General features: G+C 45.2%; 1 protein-coding gene across 6 annotated transcripts in view; it reads right to left on the bottom strand.

Moving 5' to 3' along the window:
- Nucleotides 1-20,418: 20,418 nt before the first annotated feature.
- The window catches only part of ST3GAL1 (ST3 beta-galactoside alpha-2,3-sialyltransferase 1), a 90,461-nt gene continuing 85,199 nt past the window's right edge, over nt 20,419-25,680 (bottom strand). For all 6 annotated transcript variants that reach the window (XM_026703682.2, XM_087931733.1, XM_026703684.2 and 3 more), the window contains one exon: nt 20,419-22,929. In XM_026703682.2, the coding sequence (XP_026559467.1) occupies nt 22,756-22,929 (174 nt within the window). In that variant the 3' untranslated portion in view covers nt 20,419-22,755. The remainder of the gene's footprint in view (nt 22,930-25,680) is intronic.

Here is a 25,680-nt window from a genome sequence, read left to right on the forward strand (position 1 = left end):
TGGGCTCCATCTCGCTCTGGGTCCCCCAGAACCAGGTCTTCAGCGCATTCTGGAAGAGTGCTAGAGCGGGGGCCATTCTAATCTCTGTGGGGATGATGTTCCAGAGAGAGGGAGCCATCCCGTGGTGGGATTCAAATTATTTTACCACTGGTTCAGTGGGCGTGGCTCAGTGGTCATGCTATGTCAGTGCACAGGTTTTCCCACACCAGCTGAGGCCTGCAGCGCCAATCAGCTGAGAGGATAAAGAAGAGAAAAGTGCAGGGGTATGTGGGAAGGCCGATCCTGTGCTTTTCTCTTCTTTTTCCTCTCAGCTGATTGTTGGAGGATTTATTTTCCTCCTCTCCGCTCATCGTCGGCTGGTTTGGGTTTTTTTACTACCGGTTCGGCTGAACCAGTCCAAACTGGTAGCATACCACCACTGGAGCCACCACAGAGAAGATGGCCTTCTTCTGGGTCTCACCTGATATATCTCCTGAGGGGACGGGACCCACAATATTTCTTGCCTCCCCAATCTAGTGGGTGTTGTGGTTAGCTGGCAGATGGCTGAGGAGAGCAATGACTCTGATGAGGGGCCAGGACCATCAGGGAGTGGACTGCTGCCTTCAGGGATTGAGGGGACTGGCAGCAATGAGGAGGAGGTTCCCGAGGAGCCTGTGCCAAGTGCGTGTGAGTACAGGATTTTTCATAGAAGAGAACAGCTGGAGCAGCACAGGTGACTCGGGAGTAAGGATGCAATGTAATGGCCTCTCCTTTAAGGGAATATAAGCCTGGTTTCAAAAGGTTTTCTCTTTGCAAAAGGCGAAAACGCTCTAAGAACCCAGCAGTGTGTGTGGAGACTCCGGCTTATCTGAAGAATTCGGTCAGGCTTTTCTGGTTGGACTAATTGGCTGCAAGCCACCTTTTATCTACAAAGAAGTTATTTGTAGATTAAAGCTGAGAAGGTTTGAGTTGCTGTATTTGTTTGAGATTTTCATGCTGGTAACCGGGTTGGGCCAGAAAAGTGGGTTGGGTAGATGTGACCGACAAGAGATGGTCCCTGTTGTAGTTCGAAGGAAAGGAGAGGCTAGACCAGGGCATACGGTTAACAATGTTTATTTAATGAACGGTGGTTGTCGCGTCTGCCGGTGAACGGGCAGACTAGTGTGCGAACAACCGCTGGCTTGGCTTGACAGCCGGCTTTTTATAGCCGGCTGTCAAACGGCGCCAGCCAATAGGAACAGTTGTTGAATCTGCTAAAAGAGCGGACCTGGTTGGAGCCCCAACCGGTTCCCAAGACATAACACCCTTCCCCTAGATGGGAACACATATAGTCTTTGAGATACGCCGGTGGTCTGTGTTGGCGACCGAGCGTAACTCAGGAGAGTCATTGGGCGAAGACAAGTTCGCGGACCCCTGGTCCGGGACGTAGGGGGCGAACAGGGCTCAGTGCAGGAACTGGAGCCAGGGAAAGTCTCTGCCTTCGCTGGGGATAAACGGTGGCGCTCCCGGCTGGCAGCCCCGGTCTACTGCCTGCTCCCTCTGCTCCATTGGAGAAGGTTGGTCCCTCTGGGGATCCCCAGCTGGATCTTGGTGTGGAGCCGCGGCTCATCTGGTGGAGATGGGTCTGGGCCAGTCAGGCTGCTCCGTCGTCTCCGCAGCTGGTCCAGGTGCCTTCGCCACACACCCACCGTCTTCAAGTTGGACCCGATAAGATCTCGGACCTGTGACAGCCACGACCTTCCCGGCCACCCACAGTGGGTCCCGCGTAGTTCCTAGCAAACACTAGGTCCTGAACTGCGAAATTCCTGGCCAGACTGTCAGACCCCAAAGGGGTGTCTGGACAGTAGTGGGGTGCAGCCTATCTAAGGTAGTCCTCAGGCGTCTCCCCATCAGCAGCTCAGCCAGGGATTTGTTCGTAACAGTGCACGGTGTGGTATGCTGGCTTAGGAGGAAATGAGACAGTTTAGAATGCCAATCCACTTGGCCGAACCTGGCTAACGCCTCCTTGGCTGATCTGACTGCCCGTTCAGCCAACCCGTTGCTTGCGAGGTGGAAGGGGGCCATGAGGACGTGTCTGATGCCTAGATTGGTGACATACCTGCTAAACTCGTTCGAGGTGAACTGGGGGCCATTATCGGAGACCAGTGTGTCAGGGAGTCCGTGAGATTACGAAAAGGTGAGTCAGGGCTTTAACAACTGCCTGGGTGGTGGTCGTGGGAAGTAAGGCCACATCTATCCATTTGAATATGCGTCCACGACCACCAAGAAGGTCTTGCGTGCATTGGCCCGGCCAGGTCGATGTGAAGCCGTGACCACGGGCATTGGCACTTTCCCACTTTGTGGGTGTGGCGGTTGGCGGGGCTGCCCTAGATTCCTGACAGGGTCGACACCAGCTTACCCACTTGGCAATCTGATCGTCCATCCGGGCCACCAGACGTAACCGAGCTAACGCCTTCATCCGCACGATTCCTGGATGGCCCTCGTGCAGCATCTTCAGGACGGGTATGCGAAGGGTGGTTGGTATGACCACTCTGGTACCCCACAATAGGCATCCCTGCAACTTAGAGAGCTCTAGCTGGCGAGTTTTAAATGGGGCGAAATCAACTGAATAGTTAGTTTCGGCCACCCTCCCCTACCCAGTCCAGAACCTGGGTGATTGTTCTGTCCTTCTTGGAATGTGACGCGATGTCGTCTGCAGTCACCGGCAGCTTGAGTTCGTTTACATCAAAATGGCATGCACAGGAGCTGGGTCCTCGACTGGGGCTGGCAAGGGGCAGCGGCTGAGGGCATCAGCGTGGTTTAGATTTTTACCGGGACGATAGACCAGTTTGTATGCGAGTAACCGCCAGAAATAAGGTCCATCTGGTCATTCTAGGCGACAGTATCTGTGGGGTTTGCTTTTCCCCTGATAATAATCCTAAAAGCGGCTTGTGATCAGTAATAAGTTCGAATTGGTGTCCGAATAGAAATTGTGGAATTTTTTGACTGCTGCTACTGCAGCCAAGGCCTCCTTATCAACCTGGCTGTAATTACGCTCAGTCGCTGAGAGGGTTCTTGAAAAGAAGGCAATTGGTGCCTCGGAGCCATTGGGGAGCCTGTGACTTAAGACAGCTCCTATCCCAAAAGGGGATGCGTCTGCGGCTAGGATCAAAGGAAGGCGTTGGTCAAATTGTATTAAGACAGCCTCAGAGGTGAGTAGAGATTTGACTGCCACAAATGCTTGGTTTTCTTTGGGTCCCCAGTGCCATGGTGTGTTTCTGTCTAAGAGTCTGTGCAATGGCTCAGCAACTGACGCCTGTGTGGGGGAGAAATGAAGCGTAGAAGTTCAATAACCCCAGGAAGGCTTGTAACTCGGTTTTGTTGGTAGGCGTGGCGCCCGTGGATGGCCTTGACTTTCGATTCCACCGGGTGGATGCCTGAGGCGTCTAGCCTGTAGCCTAGAAAGTCCACCTGTCTAGTGGCGATGGTACACTTCTCCCATTTTAGTTTGAGGCCATGCTGCCTGAACTTCTCTAATACTGCCCTGACTCTCTGGATGAGTTGGGGTCTGTCCCTGGCTGTGACTAAGATGTCATCGAAATATGGCACTACGCCGGGAGACCTTGGAGGATTCGCTCCATCAGTGATTGGAAAATACCTGGGGCTACACTTACGCCAAACTGGAGACGCTTACATCTGAATGCCCCTCTGTGTGTAACTATGGTCTGTAAGTCAGCTGTTTGGTTATCCACGGGAACTGTTGGTATGCCTGTGACATGTCCAGTTTGGCGAAAATGGTGCCAGGTTCGAATGTGTGTAACAGGTGCTGAATGACTGGGACTGGATATGCGCTAACCTGTAGATAACGGTTGATTGACGTCTTGTAGTCAGCACAAATTCTTAGATTACCGTCTTTTTTAGCGGGGTGACTATGGGGGTCTCCCACTTAGCGAAATCTGTGGGTTCTATCACCCCTTGTTTTAGTAGTTTGTCTAGTTCCGCGTCCAATTTGGGGCGGATGGCGAAAAGGTACTCTACGTGGTTTTAAGCGACGGGGACTGCCTGTGGGTCTACTGAGAAGGAGATGGGAGTGCCCTTATAGCAGCCTAACTCACTACTAAAAACGTCAGAGTAGTCTGTAAATAAGGAGTCAACATCAGAAGTTGAGACAGCATGGACTCCTTTTATACTAAGGCCGAGAGAGGGGAACCAATCCAACCCCAAAAGACTAGGGAGGGCACCATTAACAACCACTAAAGGCAAATGGCCTTTAAAGGTTTGGAATTTCACGAGAAACTTGCCTTTCCCGAGGACGGGGATGTTCTTTCCTTGGTAGTCTCTCAAGGTGAGATGGCACTTTTGCAGCTGGTTCTTTGTCAGTCTGGGCTGGATCTTCTTAAGCGTGTCCCAAGATATGATTGAGAGCGCTGACCCGTGTCTACCTCCATGCGGCAGGGATTACCTTCTAGTAAGACAGAAAGTGTAATTTTATTGGGGGTGTAAAGTGTGTGGTTGGCTTGGTAGCAAGTATGGCATTTTTCTACCTTCCTTCGGGGAACAGGAGAGGAAGGGGATCTTTGTGGAGAGGTGCGCTGCCTGGCAGACTCTTGCGAGGTGACCTTTCTTGTGGCAGTTGTGGCAGGTGGCGTTTCTGAACCTGCAAGATGCCGGGAATGGGAACCTCCACAGGTCAGGCATAAAAGAGTTTGTTTGGGGCCACTGTTGTTTCTTGGCCTCGCTCCTACCTGCGGCTGTCTCGTTGGTTTGAGGCGATGCACATCGGAGTATTCTGCAGGGTCATCCTCACTTACCGCTTCTTCAGAGTGTACGGAGGAAGTGCTGGGTCTGGGAGCGGTGCCCTGGATCTCAGCTGCGGACTGTGCTGCAAGTTCTGCAGCTAAGGCTTCTTCAACTGCCTGGGGAGGTTTAGGTCTCTTCTAGCCAGCAAACGCCTCTGGAGTTTTAGATCCCTCACCCCACAGACGAGTTGGTCGAGCAGCATGTCGTCCAAATAGTTCTTGAACTCACATTGTAGAGCTGCTGTCCTCAGGGCTGCCATATATTGATTTATGGATTCCCCCTCGGCTTGCTTCCTCATCCTAAAGGCGAGCGCCTAGCAATCTGAGACGGTTTTGGTGAGTAGTGGTTGGATAGCGTTTCACCAACTCTTCCCATGGGACATTCCCGATTTCTCGTGGGGCCAGGAGTGCTGTGGCGGTGTCGTATACTACAGCCCCACAGTAGCTGAGGAAGTAGATTTCTTCCTCTGCTCCGAAGCTTCAGCCAGTCCAATGGCATCGATAAAGTGGTTGAAGCGATTCTTATACGAATCCCACTTTTCCTCATCAGGTTTGAAAGGGGAATACTGAATTGACATTCATTTTGGACCCCTCAGTCTCTTGGTAGACTGGTCTGCCTCACTGGGTGCTCGTGGTCTTGGATTGATGCTGCTTGAGGCGTTGGCGGCTGTGGCTACAGTGCCCTAGTCTCACTCAATGACTTCGGCTTTCCTGAGGCGCTTGAATTTTCACGCTCTTTTGCGGCGTTAGGCGGCTGTGGCTGCGGTGCTGTACTGACAGCGCTTTAAAATTCGAGCCCTTTTTTTTTTTATTATTATTATTATTATTATTATTATTATTATTATTATTATTATTTTTGGCGGCGGCTGAGGCGCTGCAATTTCACTGGTGGCTTCTGTAGTGACCTCTATTGTAATTTGCGCCCTTTTTGTAATCGAGGCGGCTGAGGCTCTCAGCGCCGTAGCTTGCTCTATTGGCTGCAGCTCAATGACAGCCGTTAGAATTTCGCGCCCTTTTTCTGCTGCGCAGTGGCGGCTGCGGCTTCAGCGCCCGACTCTCACTATCTGTGGTGCTCTAACCTTTGCAACTTTTACTGACAGCACCCAGCCCTCGCTAACCGCGCAGATCTAACCTGAGCGGCTCTAGCACTTTCACTTCTGAGCCCGATGCTCGGTAATCCAAGCGGCTGCGGCTTGCTCGGGTAACCAAACGGCTGCGGCTTCCGTTCCTTGAGGAAATGCTCCTGACTAGCCTTCCTATCCCATCCTCGTCGCCAGTGTTGTCGTTCGAAGGAAAGGAGAGGCTAGACCAGGGCATACGGTTAACAATGTTTATTTGATGAACGGTGGTTGTCGCGTCTGCCGGTGAACGGGCAGACTAGCATGCGAACAACCGCTGGCTTGGCTTGACAGCCGGCTTTTTATAGCCGGCTGTCAAACGGCGCCAGCCAATAGGAACGGTTGTTGAATCTGCTAAAAGAGCGGACCCAGTTGGAGCCCCAACCGGTTCCCAAGACATAACAGTCCCTCAGATAACCACCATCTTTGTTGCTCTTCTCTGTACTCCTTCTAGGGCAGCAGTGGGGAACTATGATCCTTTGATGACCTGTGGACTTCAACTCCTAGAATTCCTGGGCCAGTCTGGCTTAGGAATTCTGGGAGTTGAAGTCCACAAGTCATCAAAGGACCATATTTCTCCACCCTTGTTCTAGGGGCTACAGTCACTTCTTTTCAAGGATGCGTCGCATCCCCCCAGTTTCCCTTTCACTATTTTCCAGGCACCCTTCCAAAGACTGCAGTAGAACTGAGGCACACCTACTATTCTCCAAGAAGAATAGAATAGAATAGAATAGAATAGAATAGAATAGAATAGAATAGAATAGAATAGAATAGAATAGAATAGAATTAGAATTCTATATTGGCCAAGTGTGATTGGACACACAAGGAATTTGTCTTGGTTCAAATGCCCTCAGTGTACATAAAAGGAAAATTACATTCATCAAGAGTCAAGAATCATCAGGTACAACACTTCATAATAGTCATAGGGTACAATAAGCAATGAAATCATACTAGTAAACAGTCAATATAAATTGTATGGATACAAGTGACAAAGTTGCAGTCATACAGTCACAAGTGGGAGGGGAAAGGAGATAAGGAGTGATGAGAAGATTAATAGTAATAGTAATGAAGACTTTGTAAATAGTTGGATAGTACTGAGGGAATTATTTGTTTAGGAGAGTGATGGCGTTTGGCAGAGGTGGTATTCAGCAGGTTCTGACCAGTTCTGGAGAACCGGTAGTGGAAAATTTTTAATAGTTTGGAGAACCAGCAGATACACCTCTGATTGGAGATTTTACAGTCTCCTTCCCCTGCCATGCCCACCAAGCCACGCCCACAGAACCGGTAGTAAAAAAAATTGAATCTCACCACTGGCATTCAGGGAAAAATGGTCCTTGTGTCTAGTTGTTCTGGTGTGCAGTGCTCTATAGAGTCGTTTTGAGGGTAGGAGTTTAAACAGTTTATGTCTGTAGATATTTTCACAGCCCTCTTTTTGATTCGTGCAGTATACAGGACCTCGATGGAAGGCAGGTTGGTAGTAATCGTTTTTTCTGCAGTCCTAATTATCCTCTGAAGTCTGTGTCTGTTCTGTTGGGTTGCAGAACCAAACCAGACAGTTATAGATATGCAGATGACAGACTCAATAATTCCTCTGTAGAACTGGATCAGCAGCTCCTGGGAAGTTTTTGAGCTTTCTGAGTTGGCGCAGAAAGAACGTTCTTTGTTGTGCTTTTTTTGATGACGTTTTTGACGTTAGGTGTCCATTTTATTTATTTATTTTATGTATTTTATTTGTCAAGCAGTTACAAGATAATAGGTATAAGTATAAGCATAGTTATGTATGCATGAAATGGATACACGTAAGAAAAATAAAAAGAAAGAAAAGGTATAATAGAACCTAGAAATTTGAAGGTCACTGCTGTTGATACTGTCTTGTCTCGTATTGTAGGAAGTGGTAGTATGGGAGGGTCAAAACAACATCAAAAGTTGGTCCCAGAAAACTCATGCTAGTCAGCCCTTCAGCATGACGACCAATGCCGTGGAGGTGCTGAGGCCAAGTCATATCAAGGCAGAACTTCTGACAGTCCAACAAGGAATTTTTCTTATGACAGCAGAAGGTTGAGGGGCTGCTGCAAAGAAGAAGGGGGCCAATCTATTTTTCCAAAGCAGCTGAAGGCAGAAGAAGGAGCAATGGATGGAAACTAACCAAGGGGAGAAGCAAACTGGAACTCAGGAGAAATTTCCTGACAATTAAGAACAATTAATTAGTGGAATGACTGGATTCCAGAAATTGTGGGTGTTCCACCCACAGAGGTTTTTAAGAATGTAGTGAGCAACCACTTCTCTGAAATGGGATAGCTTGCATGGGGGCGGGGGTTGGAATGCATTGGGGGTGGGGGTTGGACTAGAAGACCTCTAAATTCCTTCCAACTCTGTTATTCCGTTTTTCTGTTAATGTAGCACGCGTTCTCTTCGAGGACAAAAGTCTGCTGGAGACTTTCTTTGCAATTCTGCAAGAAATTTAATGTCTTTGGTCAGGGATGATTTAAGGTCCATTGAGAAAATAGTTTTGTGCAGTGCACTGTGCAAAAATGTGCAATAAGCAAGATATTTAGTATGGAGCCCAAATTGGTGATTTAATGAATAGCTTGGTTTGTCTCGAATCAAATCCCAAGCTATTTATTACAAGTTGAAGCCTGGGTTGAACGCCAGATTTTTAAAAATAAATAAATAAAATAAAACCCCTCATAATTTTCATTAAAGCAAAAAACCCTGCCTGGTAAAATAGAATGCAATTCATAAATTGAATGTCCTAAAATGATGAAACCAGAAGACCTTCAGACAAATAAAGGCAGGAGTTGGAAGTCAAGTTAAGAATAACCCTGCTGCAGTGGTGGTATTCTACTGGTTCGGCTCAATTCGGCTGAACAGGTAGTAAAAAAAATGCTACCTGTTGGGCCGAACCAGTATTTCCGACTATCAGCTGGGTGACTATCAGCTCTGCCACACAATTAAGATTAGCTAGAAAGCAGAAAATCATCGGATTTCTTGCTTTCTAGCTAAACTAAATTGTGCGGCATAGATTGCTTCAAAATGCTTCTTTTTCCAGCACTTCCTTGAGGCCCACCAGGCCAAAAATGGGGCGGGGGGGGTGTGCAAAAGAGAAAGAGAAAGAAGGAGGGAGGGAGGGGAGAAAGAAAGGGAGGGCGGGGACAAAGAAAGAGAAAAGGAAAAAAAAAGAAAGAATGAAAGGGAGGGAGGGAGGGAAAAAAGGAGAGGAAGGAAGGACCACAAACCTTGGCACTAGATGCAGCTTCAGAGGCTGCTTTGAAACAGCACGGCAATCCAGGGTTGGAAGGTACCTGAAGGTCATCTAGTCCAACCCCCTGCTCCAGAAAGTGAGTTTCTGTCTTTTGGCCCCCAGTCACATGGCCACATAGGCATGCCCACCGAGCAATGTCCACAGAACCGGTAGTAAATTTTTTTGAATCCCACCACTGCCCTGCTGCCACAAAGAAGAGGTAGACAATTTATTTTTTCCAAAGCATCAGAGGGCAGAACAAGAAACAATGGATGGAAACTAATTAAGGAGAGGAGCAACCTGGAATTAAGGAGAGTTTGAAGTCAATTTAAGAATAAGCCTGCTGGATCTTGCAACGAGAAGCTCCCGAGCCAGGATCCGAAAGTATCTGCAGTATGGTCCAAAAAGTCAGGATGGTAGCCACGATGATGTAATCAAAGTTCTGTCTGCTTTTTTAGGGGCGTTGCTATGTTTACTGTTTGGACCACACTTTGCAGAGCTTGGAGTCTTAATTGGACGATCACTTAAACGTGAGCCAGCAGTGTTCAGCAGCAGCCAAAAATGCTAATACAATCCTTGGTTGTATAAACAGAAGCATAGAATCAAGATCATGAGAAGTAGTAGTGCTGCTTTATAAAGCCTTAGTAAGGCCACACCTGGAATACTGCATCCAGTTTTGGTCACCACATTACAGAAAAGATGTTGAGACTTTGGAAGAAGCGCCAAGAAGAGCAGCTAAGATAATTTGAAGGCCTGGAGGCTGAAAGATATGAAAAACGGTTGCAGGATTTGGATTTGGCTAGTCTAGAGAAAATAAGGACCAGAGATGACATGATAGCAGTATTTTAATGTTTGAGGGGCTGCCACAAAGAGGAGGGGGTCAATTTATTTTCCAAAGCACCTGAAGGCAGGACAAGAAAGAATAGATGGAAACTAATCAAGGAGAGAAGCAACCTGGAATTAAGGAGAAGCTTTCTAACAGTGAGAACAACTAACCACTGGAACAGCTTGCCTTCAGAAGTTGCACTCTCACAGAACTGGTTGTTAAACTGGTTGTAGCCCATTACTGCTGCCATGTCTCCCCTGGTCCTTTTCTTCGCTAGACTAGCCATGCTCAGATCCTGCACCCATTACATTATATTTTAGCCTCCAGTCCCCTAATCATCCTGGTTGCTCTTCTCTGCACTTTTTCTAGAGTCTCAACATTTTTTTTTATAGTGTAGTGACCAAAACTGGACACAGTACTGTAGGTGCGATCTTACTAAGGCTTTATAGCAAGAGTCTTCAAACTTGGCAAGTTTGTGGACTTCAACTCTCGGAATTCCTGAGCTAACATGACTGGAGGAGGAATTCTGGGAGTTGAAGTCCACAAGTCTTAAAGCTGTCAAGTTTGAAGACCCCTACTTTATAGAGTGGTATTAGTACCTCCCTTGATCTTGAATGGTCCATCCGTTGTAGGTAGTCCTCAACTTACAACTGTTCATTTAGTGACCATTCAAAGTTACAACGGCAGGGGGAAAAAGTGACTTTTAACCCTCTTTTATACTCCTGACCTTTGCAGCATCCCGGCAGTCCTATGATCAAAATTGAGATGCTTTTGCAATTGGCACGTATTTATGATAGCTCCAGGGATCATGTGATCATTTTTTGAGATCTTCCGACAAGCAAAGTCAACAGGGAAGCCAGATTCACTTAACAATGGTGTTAGTAACTTCGCAACTGCAGTGGTTCACTTAACAACTTGTGGCAAGAAAGTTCACAAAATGGGGCAAAACTCACTTAACAGTTGTCTTGTTTAGCGACAGAAATGTTGGGCCCAATTGTGATCCTAAGTCAAGGACATTCTGTGGCAGCTGAATTTAACCCTATGCCACTTAGGAGTTTAACTCACAGGGTTAAACGTAGTGCATGGACCATATCTCTAATGGCCGCCCTTCATTTTGCTCTTAAAAGTCAAATACAAGTCTGATCCTTGAAAAATAAAAGACTTTTCCTTTTTTCCTTTGGGTATTTCACAGATAGAATTGCCCAGATCATAGTTGATGTCCAAAGGCAAACTCTCAAAGAAATCAAACAAGATTTAATCAGGTGGATAACTACATTAAAAAAAAAAAAAGACTCACAGGAACATGTTGTGGTTCGCCGGCAGGCTGTGCAGACGGCAGTGGAATCGGACAGTGGGGAAGAATGGGGATCAGTCCGGGAATCTGGAGAGGACTTGGATGAGGGTCCTGCATCCGATGCAGAGATGGGGCCAGGACTATCTGGGAGTGGGGTGCTGACTCCAGAACCTCCGGAGTCTGGCAGCAGCAAGGCCGAGGAACAAGGGGAGCCTATTCCCAGTGTGTGTGTACACACAGCTGCTAGAAGATGAGAGCAGCTGAAACAGAAGGGGCGACTCGGGAGTAAGGCTGGGAGGTGATTGCCCCTCCCCTAAGGTATAAAGTACAGGCAAAGGTGAAGAAACCTTTGAAGGAAGCAAAGTCGTTCATTATGTTTGGATTAATCTTTGAAGCTCTGTGTGGACTTTGTACTTTGTTTGGCTTTTTATAGTTCATTTGACACTTTTATGGTTGGCAGCAATTCAGAGGAGAGAAAGGTGGGTGCTTATCTCGAGGGATTGTTTGGGACTCATTACTGGCTGGGAATGAACATAATTCCCAGCATGAAATAAAACAAGAGTTGTTTTAACTAAGCGTGTGCTTAATTACGGTCTCGGAAGCCTTGGTCAGAACAGAACAGATGAGCAAGATGCAAAAAAAATATTTCAAATTCCTTTATTCGTATTGAAAACGTGAAGAATAAATAAAACAACACCGGAAGATAATTGAGCCTTCATTCAGAAAGTATAATCATAAAAACAGTCAGGTGAAAATTATTATTAATTTAAAAAAAAGAGGTCTGAAAAGTAAGCACTCAAAAAATTTGGCTTTTTTTTTTTTAAATGCAGAGAGAAATCAATAGTAAACCAGAGCTGAAGAAGCTTCTTGGATGCGGAGCAAAACTTCTTCAAAGGAAAACCAGAAAGTCCAGTTGCCTCTCGAAGAAGCGCCTTTTGGGATAACCATGACCTGGATGACTGACAATCTCCATAAACATAAATATTAGAAAGTTTGCATTTGATAAAAAATATATGTCAGGCATATGAACCCCGGGTTTTCACTTTCCATATTTAGAATTAGAATAACAGAGTTGGAAGGGACCTGGGAGGTCTTCTAGTCCAACCCCCTGCTTAGTAGGAAACTCTACACCACTTCAGACAAATCTAATCTCTTCTTTAAAACTTCCAGTGTTGGATCATTTACAACAAGGGTCTTCAAACTTGGCAAGTTTAAGATTTGTGGATTTCAACTCCCTGAATTCTCGAGCTAACATGATTGGAGGAGGAATTCTGGGAGTTGAAGTCCACAAGTCTTAAAGCTGTCAAGTTTGAAGACCCCTGATTCACAATTTCTGGAGGCAAGTTGTTCCACTGATTAATTGTTCTAACTGTCAGGAAATTTCTCCTTAGTTCTAAGTTGCTTCTCTCCTTGATTAGTTTCCATCCATTGCTTCTTGTCCTGCCTTCAGGTGCTTTGGAGAATAGCTTGACTCCCTCTTCTTTGTGGCAGCCCCTTAGATATTGCAACACCGCTATCATGTCTCCACTGGTCCTTCTTTTCATTAGATTAGACATACCCAATTACAGAAACCTTTCTTTATATGTTTTAGCTTCTAGTCCCCTAATCATCAATCAATTTATTTTATGTCTCTTTTGAAAAAGATAATTGAATGCTGGGTGGAGCCAGGAAGCAGCCTTCAGCAACCTGTTCATACGTGGTGTCAAAAGACGGCTGACATCACATGGTGGGAAAGACTGGTGAAAGTCTAGGAAAAGCACAGAAGGAAGAAACAGAGGAATAAATCAAGAAACTGAGAGGGAGTCAGTTGGTGGCTTCTCCTTAATTAGCTGAGGACAAGGGGAACCTGGAAAATAATTTCAAATGGTCCAAATAATTACAAATGGTACTTTTTTTTTTTGCTTTGCTTTGCTGGACATGTGTCCACATGACTGGACAACATCCAGCAAAGATCACAATCAATTTTCAGAGAAAAAGAGGAAGGCCAAAGAAAAACTGGCACCAAACATTTCAGGAAGATGTGAAAAACATCAATCATCAATGGACGGATGTGGACTTTGTAGCTGCAGATGGAAAACGGTTTTAGCCCGATGTGCTTAGCAGAGAACATGAGAGTGTGTGAAGAAATATCCATCTTAAACACAAATATATTGATGATGATGATGGTGATCTATACATCTGTTCACCTCATTTTCAAACCAGGAGAAAAATGAACCTGATTTATATCTGAAACTGCGATTAAAAGCAGAGGAACAAAACTGAAGGAAAGCTTTCTCCCATTCAAAGTTGCTTTGCTAACTTCTCAGCCGCTATATTTTAAGTTTAAAACAACTTAAACTCCAGCCTCCTGAGAGGAAGAAGCTGCTCCCTGGAGGATAATAAAGTCAATATATGCATTTAAAAAAAAAAAAAATTGCCAGGATAATCTAAAACAGAGCGTCACAATCTTGGCAACTTTTAAAATGTGTGAACTTCAACTCCAAGAATTCCTCTGGCTGGCTGGGAGAATTCTGGGAGTTGAAATCCACACATCTTAAAAAATGTGCCAAGATTGAGAACACCCAGAGTCTAGCCAACAGAGGAAGTGAACTTTGGAAGGTAAAACTTCAGGTGTGTGTGTGTGTGTGTGGGTGGGTGAGTGGGTGGGTGGGTACTGCCCCCCCCATGTCATAGCCCTTGTTGAATTACCGGAATGGTCCCAAGCTCGTTAGCTTTTTGCAAGACTTTCAAAACTAGCTTTCCAAAGCTATATCCGATCCCCAACAGTCTAGTCCTTCTGATGTTTGGACCAGCAGCAACTGAACGACTTATAGCAGAAGATTTTTATAGCTCAGAGTCGAACTATGGGGTCCTTGGTATGCTCTGAGCACGGTGGCTTTCTCACAGAAATTTCATTACCCAACTAGGTAACATCAACAGTGCTAGACTCCTCCTCCCTTCTAACACCCACAAAATTACCTAGTTGTTCTGACCAAGGCTTCTGAGACCTTAATTTCGCACACACTTATTTTAAAAACAAGAATTGTTTTATTGAAACACTGGGAATTATTTTCATTCCCAGTCGGTAATGAATCTCAAATAGTTCCTCGAGATAAGCACCCACCTTTCTTTCCTGTGAAGTGCTGCCAATAACAGAAGAGTCAAATAAACTAGAACAAATACCAACCAAAGTACAAAGAGATTCAAGAATGAGTCTGAACCGAATGAACAACTTTGCTTCCTGCAATGGTTTCTTCACCTTGGCCTGTCTTTTATTCCTTATGGGAGGGGCAATCACCTCCCAGCCTTACTCCCGAGTCGCCCCTTTTGTCTCAGCTGCTCTTACCTTCTAGCAGCTTTGTGCACACACACACACTGGGAACAGGCTCCTCTGGATCCTCTGCCTCGCTACTACTAGACTGGAGGTTCCAGTCAGCACACAACTCCGAGATGGTTCTGGATCCATCTCTGCATCAGGTGCAGGACCCTTGTCCGAGTCCTCCCCAGACTCCTGGACTGGTCCCCTTTCTTCCTCACTATCTGATTCCACTGCCTTCTGCACAGGCTGCCAGTGAACCACAACACTAGTTGGGCAATGAAACACCTATGAGAAAGCAATCGGGCTCAGTGAGCACCAAGGACTTCAAAGGGATCGAACTCTGTTGTGACTTTCTACAATTGGAGTTCCTGTTGAAATTTTGGGCTCCATGGCTTCTATGTTGCGGGGGATATTTTAATCCTTGTTTGCCTACCCTAACCCTCGAGTCACTGTCGGGAGAAGGGCGGCTGCATAAACCATTTAAATAAATAATGTGATGCCAGGAGTTGAGGGCCAATGGCTGAGCATTTTTTTTTTTAAACCTGAGCTTGTCAGCTGACAGCTCCGGTTTGAGGCCCAAACGCTGCACGACAGGGTGAGCTCCCATCCCTTGCTGCAGCTCCTAAGTTCAAAAGCATGCAAATACGAGTAGATAAATAGGTACCACTTTGGTGGGAAGGTAACAGTGTTCTGTACGCCTTGATATAATAGTCACGCTGGCCACATGGAAAATGTCTTTAGACGATGCTGTCTCTCCCTCCTAGGAAACAGAGATGAGTATTGGCCCCTAGGGTTAGAAATGACCAGGCAGGGAAACTTTTAGCTTTATTAATGGCAGGAGATAGGGGCTTGTAGGACAATATATCTGGAAGGCATCAAATTTTCCGCTTTTGTAAAAAGCTTTGCCTGTTGAATTTTTAATATAAATGGCGGGCGGGGGAGGCCAACTGAAGGAAACGTAGCAGAGGCTGACCAAACGATCAGTAAAATCAAACTACAACCAACCGATTGTTCAGATAGATGAAACCAGACACTGTGGTTTGAGGTTCCCTCCCCTTTGCATAATGGAGAGTATCGATCCGACACCAGGCTTTCAAAAGCATTAGGCACAGAGAAGAAACCTTATTGATCGGTGGCAGTTAATCAGGATCATATATTTCGAAGGACTCCACTGCTGAGTATCTGACACAGCTTTGGAAAGCAAGAGAACAAGAAATCTGTTGCTTTTCAGCAAGATTTTCCCTCTCCGGGGACTGCACAAGAGGCCTTGTAGTTGGATAACCACGGAAAGAAGAGATTGAGTTTAAATAACCTCTGGACCCAACAAGGCCTTTTTGCATTCTTGGACATTGCTGGTTTTTGTAGAGTTGATGTTTAGTAAGGGAGCTTTGTTTTATTGTACAACAAGAGCTGCTTTCATCCATAATGGCTAAAAATAATAAAATAAAATAATAATACAACAAAATACCAGGAAGTATGACTATTCCGTTTTAGGAAAAAGCCTTTGGTGAGATGCCATTTATCAAAGCTTTTTATGCCTTTAAAGAAAATTGGCTAGTAAAAAAAAAAGTGTTTCCAGATTTCTGATTTCTGGAGATGAATGAGAACAGATGTTAACCTTACTATGTAAATTGGAGACACTTTTTTTTTTAAAAAAGAAAAGTCTAGTATGGTATGAAGTGGATCACCTGCTTTGGCCCAAGGATAATTATCTTATTGTCCTCTGCATTCACACTATGTTGATAGAAACTAACTGAGTTGATGGGAACTAACCCAGGCATGATACTCCCCTCTGAAAAAAAAATCGGGGCCGGCCAAAAGAGACCCCGCGCCACGCACCAAGAAATCGCACACACAACACCAATGCTACAAACCCTTCCTTTCCAGCCGGTCAGGTGTGGATCAGGCTCCGGAGCTGGGCAGCCGCTTCCCTGGTGGTGGGACCAAGGCCGCTGCCCGGGGAGCGCCCGCTGCTTTCCCTTGCCAGGGCTGGGCGGTGGCGTGTTGCACGGAGAGACGGCTGGTATGTGGCTGCCCGCTCGCACCACCCGGGCTCCGCTCAGGTGTCCAGCTGGGGCTGTCAGGAGTTGCTACCGCTGGCGCGGCTCTGTGCGGCTCCAATCCCGCGTTGCCTCAGGAAGGGAAAGGCAAAACCAGGAGCCGCTGTGCCTCAGCCTCCAGTGCCGCTGCTGCCATTGCAAAGCACTGCCGTGGCTCTTCCTTTTTGCCTTTCCGTTCCCGAGGTAACACAGGACTGGAGCCACGCGAAGCTGCACCGGTGGTAGCGACTCCTGACTCAGGGGGCCTCCGAGGGGAGGGGAAGGAGAAGAAGGAGGGGGGAGATTCCCCCCAAAATTGGAATTCTGATTTTAATTGGAAGAATATCATGTCTGCTAACCAGGGATGGAATTCTACCGGTTCGGACCGGTTCAGGTGAACCGGATGTTAAAGTTACATCTGGTTTGCCGAACCAGTTATTTTAATTGACTGGCTGGCCCCGTCCAGCACACCCCTCCCCTCCCAGAAATATCCATGTGGCCCATTTTCAATGGAGGTAACGTGTAGGGTACACGTGAAGGCTCTGGGAGAGGAAAAAATGAGCCTTCCAGAAGTCTAGAAACGGGCCTCTTTCTGGCTTCTGGAGTGCCTCCAGAGGCTTGGGGGAGGCCTCTGGGCCCTTGGGTGAGCAACAAATGGCCCTCCCGAAAAATTGGAAGTCATAAAATGGGCCTGTTTCTGGCTTCCGGTGGGCCTCCAGGGCCCAGGGGAGGTGGTTTTCACCCTCCCAGAGGTCTGGGGGAAGCCTCCGGACCTTTGGGAGGGCAAAAATGGCCTCCCCGGTCTTTGGAGGCCCTGGAAGCCATAAACAGGAAGTTCTGGTAGGCCATGCCCGCTATGGTCATGCCCACCCAGCAACTGGGCAGTAAGCCGGTTGCTGGAATTTTTGAATCCCACCCCTGGAACTAACCAAGGAGCGAAACAACCTGGAACTAAGAAGAAATTTCTTAATGGTGACAGCAATCAATCAGTGGAACAGCTTGCCTTCAGAAGTTGGAAGCTTTCAAAAAGAGATTGGATAACCATTTGTCTGAAATGATACAGAGTTTCTTGCTCAAGCAGGGGGTTGGACTAGAAGACCTCCAAGGACCCTTCCCACTCTGTTATTCTATGTTCCATGTTGATAAAGCCAGAATACTATTCGTTTTAAAACCTTTTTTTAAAAAAAGTTTAATAATAGCCACCCAGAGCTGTCCTTACGAAAACCAGCCTGCTGATCCTATTATTATCTACCTTTCACTCAAAGATCTACATGTTTGTGTGCACGCACATGCATATCTGTGTGGGATGGTGCTGGTTGTAAACCCCCTTTTGTCAAGACCATGGAAAGGAAATGAACATTAAATAAAAAGCCACCCCTGGCTACAAACTTGTTCCTGTTTAGCTCTCTCCGGAAGCTGGCCCAATCTCAGCACTGTTCTCATTTAAAGTTCAGCTCAAATGCACACAAAGTAAAACATAACAGCTGAATTTGGACAATGCAGTAAGCCTTAAAGCCAGTTTCTAAAGCTCTGTTTCTATTCCCTAATAGCTTTGTCCTCACCAGCCATTCTGGTAGCGTCCCTGCAACAGATGGCCTCTTCTGTCTCTAGAATCCCATTCATTAAACTGAACAATCTTTCAGCCAGGATTACTGACACAGTTCTCCAAAGAGATCTAATACATGAATTCATTCGTTCATTCCTTCACTTATTCCTTCACTCACTCAGTCACTCACTCACTCACTCACACACTCCACTTCTATAGCTGCCTATCTGAACAAATGAATGATTTAAGCAGTTTGCTCTAATCCAGAGGGGTCTCTAACTTTGGCAACTTTTAAAAATTATGGACTTCAATTCCTAGAATTTCTCAGCCAGCCATGGGGACTTCAACTCCCAGAATTGTGGACTTGTGGATTTCAATTCACACACTTCCTCTAGGAGTTGAAGTCCACAAGTCTTAAAGTTGCCAAGTCTGAAGACCTCTCTTTAATCCATCTTCTTGACCCAATTTGGAGCTGTAGTTTCGAATCGCTGCACTGATTTGAAAAGTCCAATTGATCAACATTTCTGGATGTGCACAGTCCAGTTTTAAAAGCAACCGGACATCTCTGCTTTTGATGGGGTCTTTGGAATTTTTCGACTCAAATCTCATTCTACGACATATGAAATCCAGGAGGCTGTTCTCTGCTGCTACATGTTTATGCGAAGTAGTGGTGGGATTCCATTTTTTTTACTACTGGTTCTGTGGGCATGGCTTGATGGCATGACAGGGGAAGGATATTGCAAAATCCCCATTCCCGCCCCAGCCCACTAACCTGCTTTCCAGCTCCGTTCTCCTGTTCAGGGCAACAAAAGAAGACCCAGCCAATCAGCTGGGACTCGGGAGGCGGAGAATAGATAAGGGCGGGGCCAGTCAGAGGTGGTATTTGCCAGTTCTCCAAACTACACAAATTTTCCGCTACCTGTTCTCCAGAACTGGTCAGAACCTGCTGAATCCCACCTCTGATGCAAAGACAAAATTCCCTAGTTGGATTTCTGCTTGGCAAAAATAAATCTCTTTGGCTGCGAATCTAGAGTAAACGGATAATGCAGTCTCTGCTGTTGGTTGGGGCCAATGCATTAAAAAGCCTTTTTTTTTTTGGAAGATTCTAATCCTCATGTCTAAAAATCTTTAGCCCTCTGAGATCACAATGGGACAACTCACTACAGCTAACTCACTGTGGGATAACTTGCCATGGCCAATTCACCACGCAACAACTTGTTGCAGGACAATTCAACACTTTAATTATTTTAAAATGATTTAAAAATTACTTTAATTTGTCATTCACATCTCATTCTTTCGTTCCTTTTGTTGTCAGCTTTGGAAGCCATATTGAGACCAGATGCTCCCACGCTGCCACATTTGAGCCTTGGAGGAGGGAACTTCTTGGAGTGTACGTAAACATAATAACATTATTTTTCTAATTCAAGGTCATGTTACTTTGTGCATAAGTGAGAGGAAGTCTTAACTTGGAGCAGATGGTGATTGGGCCATATGATGTGATGATGGGCGTAGGGAATGGATCAGAGGTAGTATTCAGGAGGTTCTGACCAGTTCTGGAGAACTGGTAGCAGAAATTTTGAGTAGTTCAGAGAACCGGCAAACACCACCTCTGACTGGCCCTGCCCCCATGTATTCTCTGCCTCCTGAATCCCAGTTGATCGGATGTGTCTTCTTTTGTTGTCCTGCACAGGAGAATGGAGCTGGAAAGCAGGTTAGTGGGGTGGGGAGGGAATGGGATTTTGCATTGTATCCTTCCAATGCCATGCCTACCCAGCCACGGCCACAGAACTGGTAGTAAAATATTTTGAATCCCACCACTGGGATGTATTTGTAGTTTTTACTTATTGTAAGATTTGGGATTCCCCAGTTGTGCTAGTTACTATCCAAGTGAAAAGGAACCTTTGAGGAAATATCTGTCTCGGACTTATTGGGCAGAGTGGAGGGTTGCTAGAACACTGACATTTGTATTCTTTCTTTAATGATTCTATTCCACCATTTCTTTGGTATCAGTGTAACTCTTGTCGCATGGTGAGTTGGCTGTGGCAAGTTGTCCTCGATCCCTCCAAGACTGCTTCAAACACACATACGATTTGGGAGCACAACACCTTGCAATCAAGAATAGTTTGCTGCAAACCATTTCCTATTCTTCAGAATAAATTCTCCCAATTGCCTATCACATTTGTTCTCTTCCTGTCATCCCAAATGATAAATAAAATAAATTTATAAACCTTTGGTACAACTCAAATCCTCCAGTGAAAACGTCCTCCAACACTCTCGTATGTTTAAGCTGTTGACAACATTTAGCTCAATTCTTTTATTCCCGTTTGGTAGTTTTAAAAATACAGCATAAAAGAAACCCTGAACAAACCCCTACAGACAGGATTTGGGGTACACAATCATGGTTTAAGGAAGCCAACTGAGCAAGATGAATTTACCTGGCCTGCTCTAATCCTTAATCAAAGTTTGATCAGCAGAATTCAAGAGGCACATGTCTTCATGGAAGCACCCTTTCCTGTACATAAATAAGTTACTGTTAAAAGGAGAAAAAAAACCCCTGCAGACTCTAGAAAAGTCTAGAAAAAGCAGCTCATTCTCATTCCAGAAGCCATACAGTCTCAGGAGGACTAATGTCCTTGAACATGATTTAAACCTGTGCTACGATATGTATGAAGGCTTTAATTTATGGTACTCGGGACAACCTACTTAAAAATATACTGTAGCTTATTTGAAGTTGGCTGGTTTTCTTTTGAAGAAGACAACATAATATATGACCTACAAACCAGAAAGTAGACTAGCAACCAGTGAAGAAACTCTCGGAGGGGAAGGGCAAGTTTACATTGCAACCCCAATTTTACTTTTCTGTTTTATAAAAAGAAGTGGTTCCGTGTTCTAGACCTGCCTACCTCAATCTGGTACTCCTTCCAAAAGTGTTAGACCAATGTGACTAACATTCCAAACCCAACTGTGTTGCAAACTAACTTCTCAGTAAGATTCCATCCATGGTGTGGAAAGATTGATCAATGCACAATGAAAAAGGCATGCAAAATAGCATCTAAGAAGTTCTTTGTGCCCTACAGGTGAGAGAGGAGGGTTGTTGGATGTCTAGTTAAATGAGGTGATAGTAATCCATCCACCTCCATTTTCACAAGGCTGCTACCTCTTCAGGGCCTCTCCAATTGGCTTCTGTGTTTGGCTGTCTAAACAGCTGGTTGGCTTCATCTACTTAGGTTGAGCTCCACACTGAAGTCCTCCTCCAGGTGTTCTGTAATTTTTGCAACTGTGGACTGTAGATGAAATCTCCTTGTTATTTGGGCTTTTATGGTGGTTAGATTCCTATATATGTCAACTGAGCTCTGATTGATTTTAATGGGTGTTCTTGCAATAATTCCTCTCTCCAAATGGACCTCCTGGGATTTGGATGGAACAGACTCTGCTGATAAACTACATTTTCTCAGACCCAGAGAAAATTGGCTTGCTGTTCTCATGCTGATGGGACAACCCTACCCCGCTCCCCTTTTAAAAAACTCTCAATACTTTAAAATATATATTTAAATTTACAACAACTGTAAAAAATAGAAGTAAAAATATTTCATTTGTTTCCCTCCTAAATGTTCTTGAAAATAAGATTTTTAAAAAAGGTTCCTTTCCTTTTCTTTCTTCTGCCCTCCCCCCGCAAAGCCACCCATACAAGGGATGAGCACGTTTTAAATTTTGTGTCCCTTATTTTCATAGAACAAGTAGAATTCTGAGATTTTAGTCTCTGAGGGAACGGAACAGACAAATACACTCCCTTTATATTATGCGTTTTAGAAAGGCACATGTCAATGACAGGTGTGTGTGTGTGTGTGTGTGTGTGTGTGTGAAGCCAAAGTTCTGGGCTGCAAAACTCCCAACGATGCAGAAATTTAAAAATCACCTTGGATGACCTCTAAGGGTTGTCTAAATTTATGGAACCCAGCTCTTGCACTGCATTGGTGCGTGTCCTCGTGTGTATGTGTTTGTGTGCAACGTTAATTCCTTTCTCTGCTTTATACGTATATATAAAGTAAATAAAAGTATTTAACCTGCCCATCCTGCATTATTTCCTTTGAGCCCTGCTCCTTCGCTCCTGGGCTTGTAGCCACATGAAATAGCAAAACACCAAATATACACAAAGCAAACCCTTTTAACTCCCAGGCCACCACGGTCTTGTTCATACCACCGAACAAGAACTGGTGAGGGTTGTTTTTGGCCTTGCTGGGATCCTTCAGAGAAAAGACCATGATTGGAACAAAGCTCTTCTGAGGTAATTTTGAAACCAAGACAGTGTTTGCCCACCCCTTCTTCTTTTTTTTTTTTTGTTTTTTTTGTAGGGCTGAAGGCCCAGTCATTCTGACAACGGAAAAGGAATTAAAACATATGGTTACAATAGGAGCGTCTCGAACAGGACATTCCTTTCCAAATTGGGCATTTTTTCCTATGCTGTCAAAACTTCGAAACCTTATTTGAGGGGCCTTTCAAAGCTAATTGCAGCTTGCAGTTCTTCGAAGCTTTCTCGGCTGAGACTTGACAGACTGCCCCCTCCAAGACTCCATTTATTTTAAAACATCGGCCTTTCCTTCTTGTCGGAGACCAGCGCTTTGTCCGACCGCCGGGGTCATCTGCCCTTGAAGAACCGTATTTTGGCTACGGAGGCGAGGGTTTGCGTCACGTTGGCCTCAAAGTCTCCATCGTGGACGCCGGTTTGACGGAAGGCTCCTGCAGAAGGATTGTTCTCCCAGTAGTGGTGCCAGTTGCCTTTACTGTCTGCCCCAAAGCCGTAGAGATCCACCTATGGAGAAAGAACCATCACCATCTCCTTTTAATGACCCCATAATCCCTAGCGGGGGTGGAGTCTGGGCAACTGAATGGAGCTAGCCGAGTGTTTAATGGCCGGATGCCCTTCCTGTCACCGATACAGAATTTTATTCGGCAGATAAATTCTCAGTATGCCCAGAGTGAAATATCTGACCTCTAACTAGGAGTGAACTCACAGCCTCCTGATTGTGAGGTGAGACCTCCACATCTAGGCCACTGTACCACTCAATTACAGAGAAAGAATGGACAGGGGGAAAAAAAGAGAACTGTGCAAAGTTTGGTTCTTAAGTGGATTTCATTTTCCTTATTTCTATTATTTCTATCAATCTTAGAGCACAGAACAGAGTTGGAAGGGATCTTAGAGGCCTTCTAGTCCAACCCCCTGCTCAGGTAAGCTATTTCAGACAAATGGTTGTACAGTCTCTTTTTGAAAGCCTCCAGTGATGGAGCACCTACAACTTCTGAAGGCAAGCTATAGCTATTCCATTGGTTGGTTGCTCTAACTGTTAGGAATTTTCTTCTTAGTTCCAGGTTGGTTCTCTCCTTGGTTAGTTTCCATCCATTATTTCTCATCTTGCCTTTTGGTGCTTTGGAAAAATAGTTTGACCCCCCTTGTCTTTGTAGGAGCCCCTCAAATATTGGAACACTGCTATCACATCCAGTTTTGGTTACATTATAAAAAGAGATGATGAGACTCTAGAAAAAATGCAGAGAAGAGCAACCAGGATGATTAAGGGACTGGAGGCTAAAACGTACGAAGAACAGTTGCAGGAACTGGTCCTGGCTAGTCTAGTGAAGAGAAGGACCAGGGGAGACATGATAGCATTGTTCCAATATTTGAGGGGCTGCCACAGAGAAGAGGAAGGGGTCAAGCTATTTTCTAAAGCACCTGAAGGCCAGACAAAGAATAAATAGATGGAAACTGAACAAGGAGAGATTCAACCTGGAAATAAGGAGAAACTTTCTGACAGTGAGAACAATCAACCAATGGAACAGGAGTTGCCCTCAGAAGTTGCGGGAGTGCCATCACTTGAGACTTTCAAGAAGAGATTGGATTGCCATTCGTCAGAAGTGGTATAAGGTCTCCTGTTTGGGTGTGGGGTTGGACTAGATGACCTATAAGGTCCCTTCCAACTCTGATTATCTGTTAAATATGTCCCCTAGTCCTTTTTGTTAGACTAGACATACCCAATTCCTGTCACTTGCATTGACCTGATGAACCAACCAAGTTGACCCTTAAATACCCTTTTAAAAATGTTTTCCCACACAACCTGTTACCATTATTGTAATCCTTTAGCTTCCAGCCTTCTAATCGTCTTTGCTACTCTTCTCTTTCCAGAGTCTCAACATCTTTTTTTTTTTTATACTGTGGTGACCAGAACTGGGTGCAGTATTCCAAGTGTGCTATTACTAAGGCTTTGTAGAGTGGTACTAAACTTCACGTGATCTTGATTCTACCCCTCCATTTATTCCTTTGCAGGTATTGCTGAAGTAACCATGACAACCGCAAGACAATGTTAGCCCCCTCTTTTGTAACTGAAGATATTGTTTTTCAAAATTACGTAGGCTCCCTGGGAGAAGAAAACATGATTTAGTAGGAGGTTAGCCACCTACCACCCTCAAGGTGTTGCTGAAGTACAATTCTCTCTGTCTAAAGAAGGCGATGATGCCAACAGCTGAAATGAAACAATAGCTTGAGATGAATTTACGGAAAATAAGGAATAGCTTCATCAGGATAATGAAGTAATGGGAACAGAATGTGTGGAAAAATTTTTAAAAGTGGGTTTTTTTTTTCTGAATATGAATCAGAATAGAGCTGGAAGGGACCTTAGAGGTCTTCTAGTCCAGCTCTCTGCTCAAATGGAAGATCTTATACCATTTCAGACAAGTGACTGTCCAGTCTCTTCGTAAAAACTTCCAGTTATGAACGTCTATGGAGATTCTCAGTTGTCCAGATCATGGCTGTCCCAAAGGTGTTTTTTTTTTCAAGAAGCAACCAGAAAGTCCAGTTGCCTCTTGAAAAAAAAAGCATATTTGGGACTTCCAGTGATGAAGTACCCACGACCTCTGAGGGCAAGTTGTTCCACTGCTTAATTGTTCTCTCTGTTTGGAAGTTTCTCCTTAATTCTAGGTTGCTTCTCTCCTTGATTAGCCTCCATCTATGGCTTCTTATCCTGCCCTCTGGTGCTTTGGAAAATAAATTGACCTTCTCCTCTTTGTGGCAGCCTGCGGTGACCAAAACTGGATGCAGCATTCCAGGTGTGGCTTTACTAAGGCTTTATAAAGCGGTACTAATACTTCACGTGGTTTCTGATTCTGTGCCTCTGTTTATACAACCAAGGATTGTATTAGCCTTTTTGGCAGCTGCTGCATGCTGCTGGCTCATGATTAACGTCCAGCTAGAACTCCAAGACCTGCAGAGTGTGCTCCAAGCAGTAAACATAACAATGCCCCTAAAAAAGCAGACAGAACTTTGATCACGTCATCCTGGCTACCATCCTGACTTTTTGGACCATACTGCAGATCCTTTTGGATCCTGGCTTGGTAGCTTCTCATTGTAAGATCCACCAAGGTTATTCTTAAATTGGCTTCAAGCTCTCCTTCATTCCAGGTTGCTTCTCTCCTTGATTAGTTTCTATCCATTGTTTTTTTTTGTCCTGCCTTCTGGTGCTTTGGAAAATAAATTGACCCCCTCCTCTTTGTGGCAGCCTTTCAAATACTGGAG

Source organism: Pseudonaja textilis, chromosome 3 (assembly GCF_049901715.1).
Source record: "Pseudonaja textilis isolate UNSWEBS1 chromosome 3, rPseTex1.2, whole genome shotgun sequence".
Taxonomy (NCBI): domain Eukaryota; kingdom Metazoa; phylum Chordata; class Lepidosauria; order Squamata; family Elapidae; genus Pseudonaja; species Pseudonaja textilis.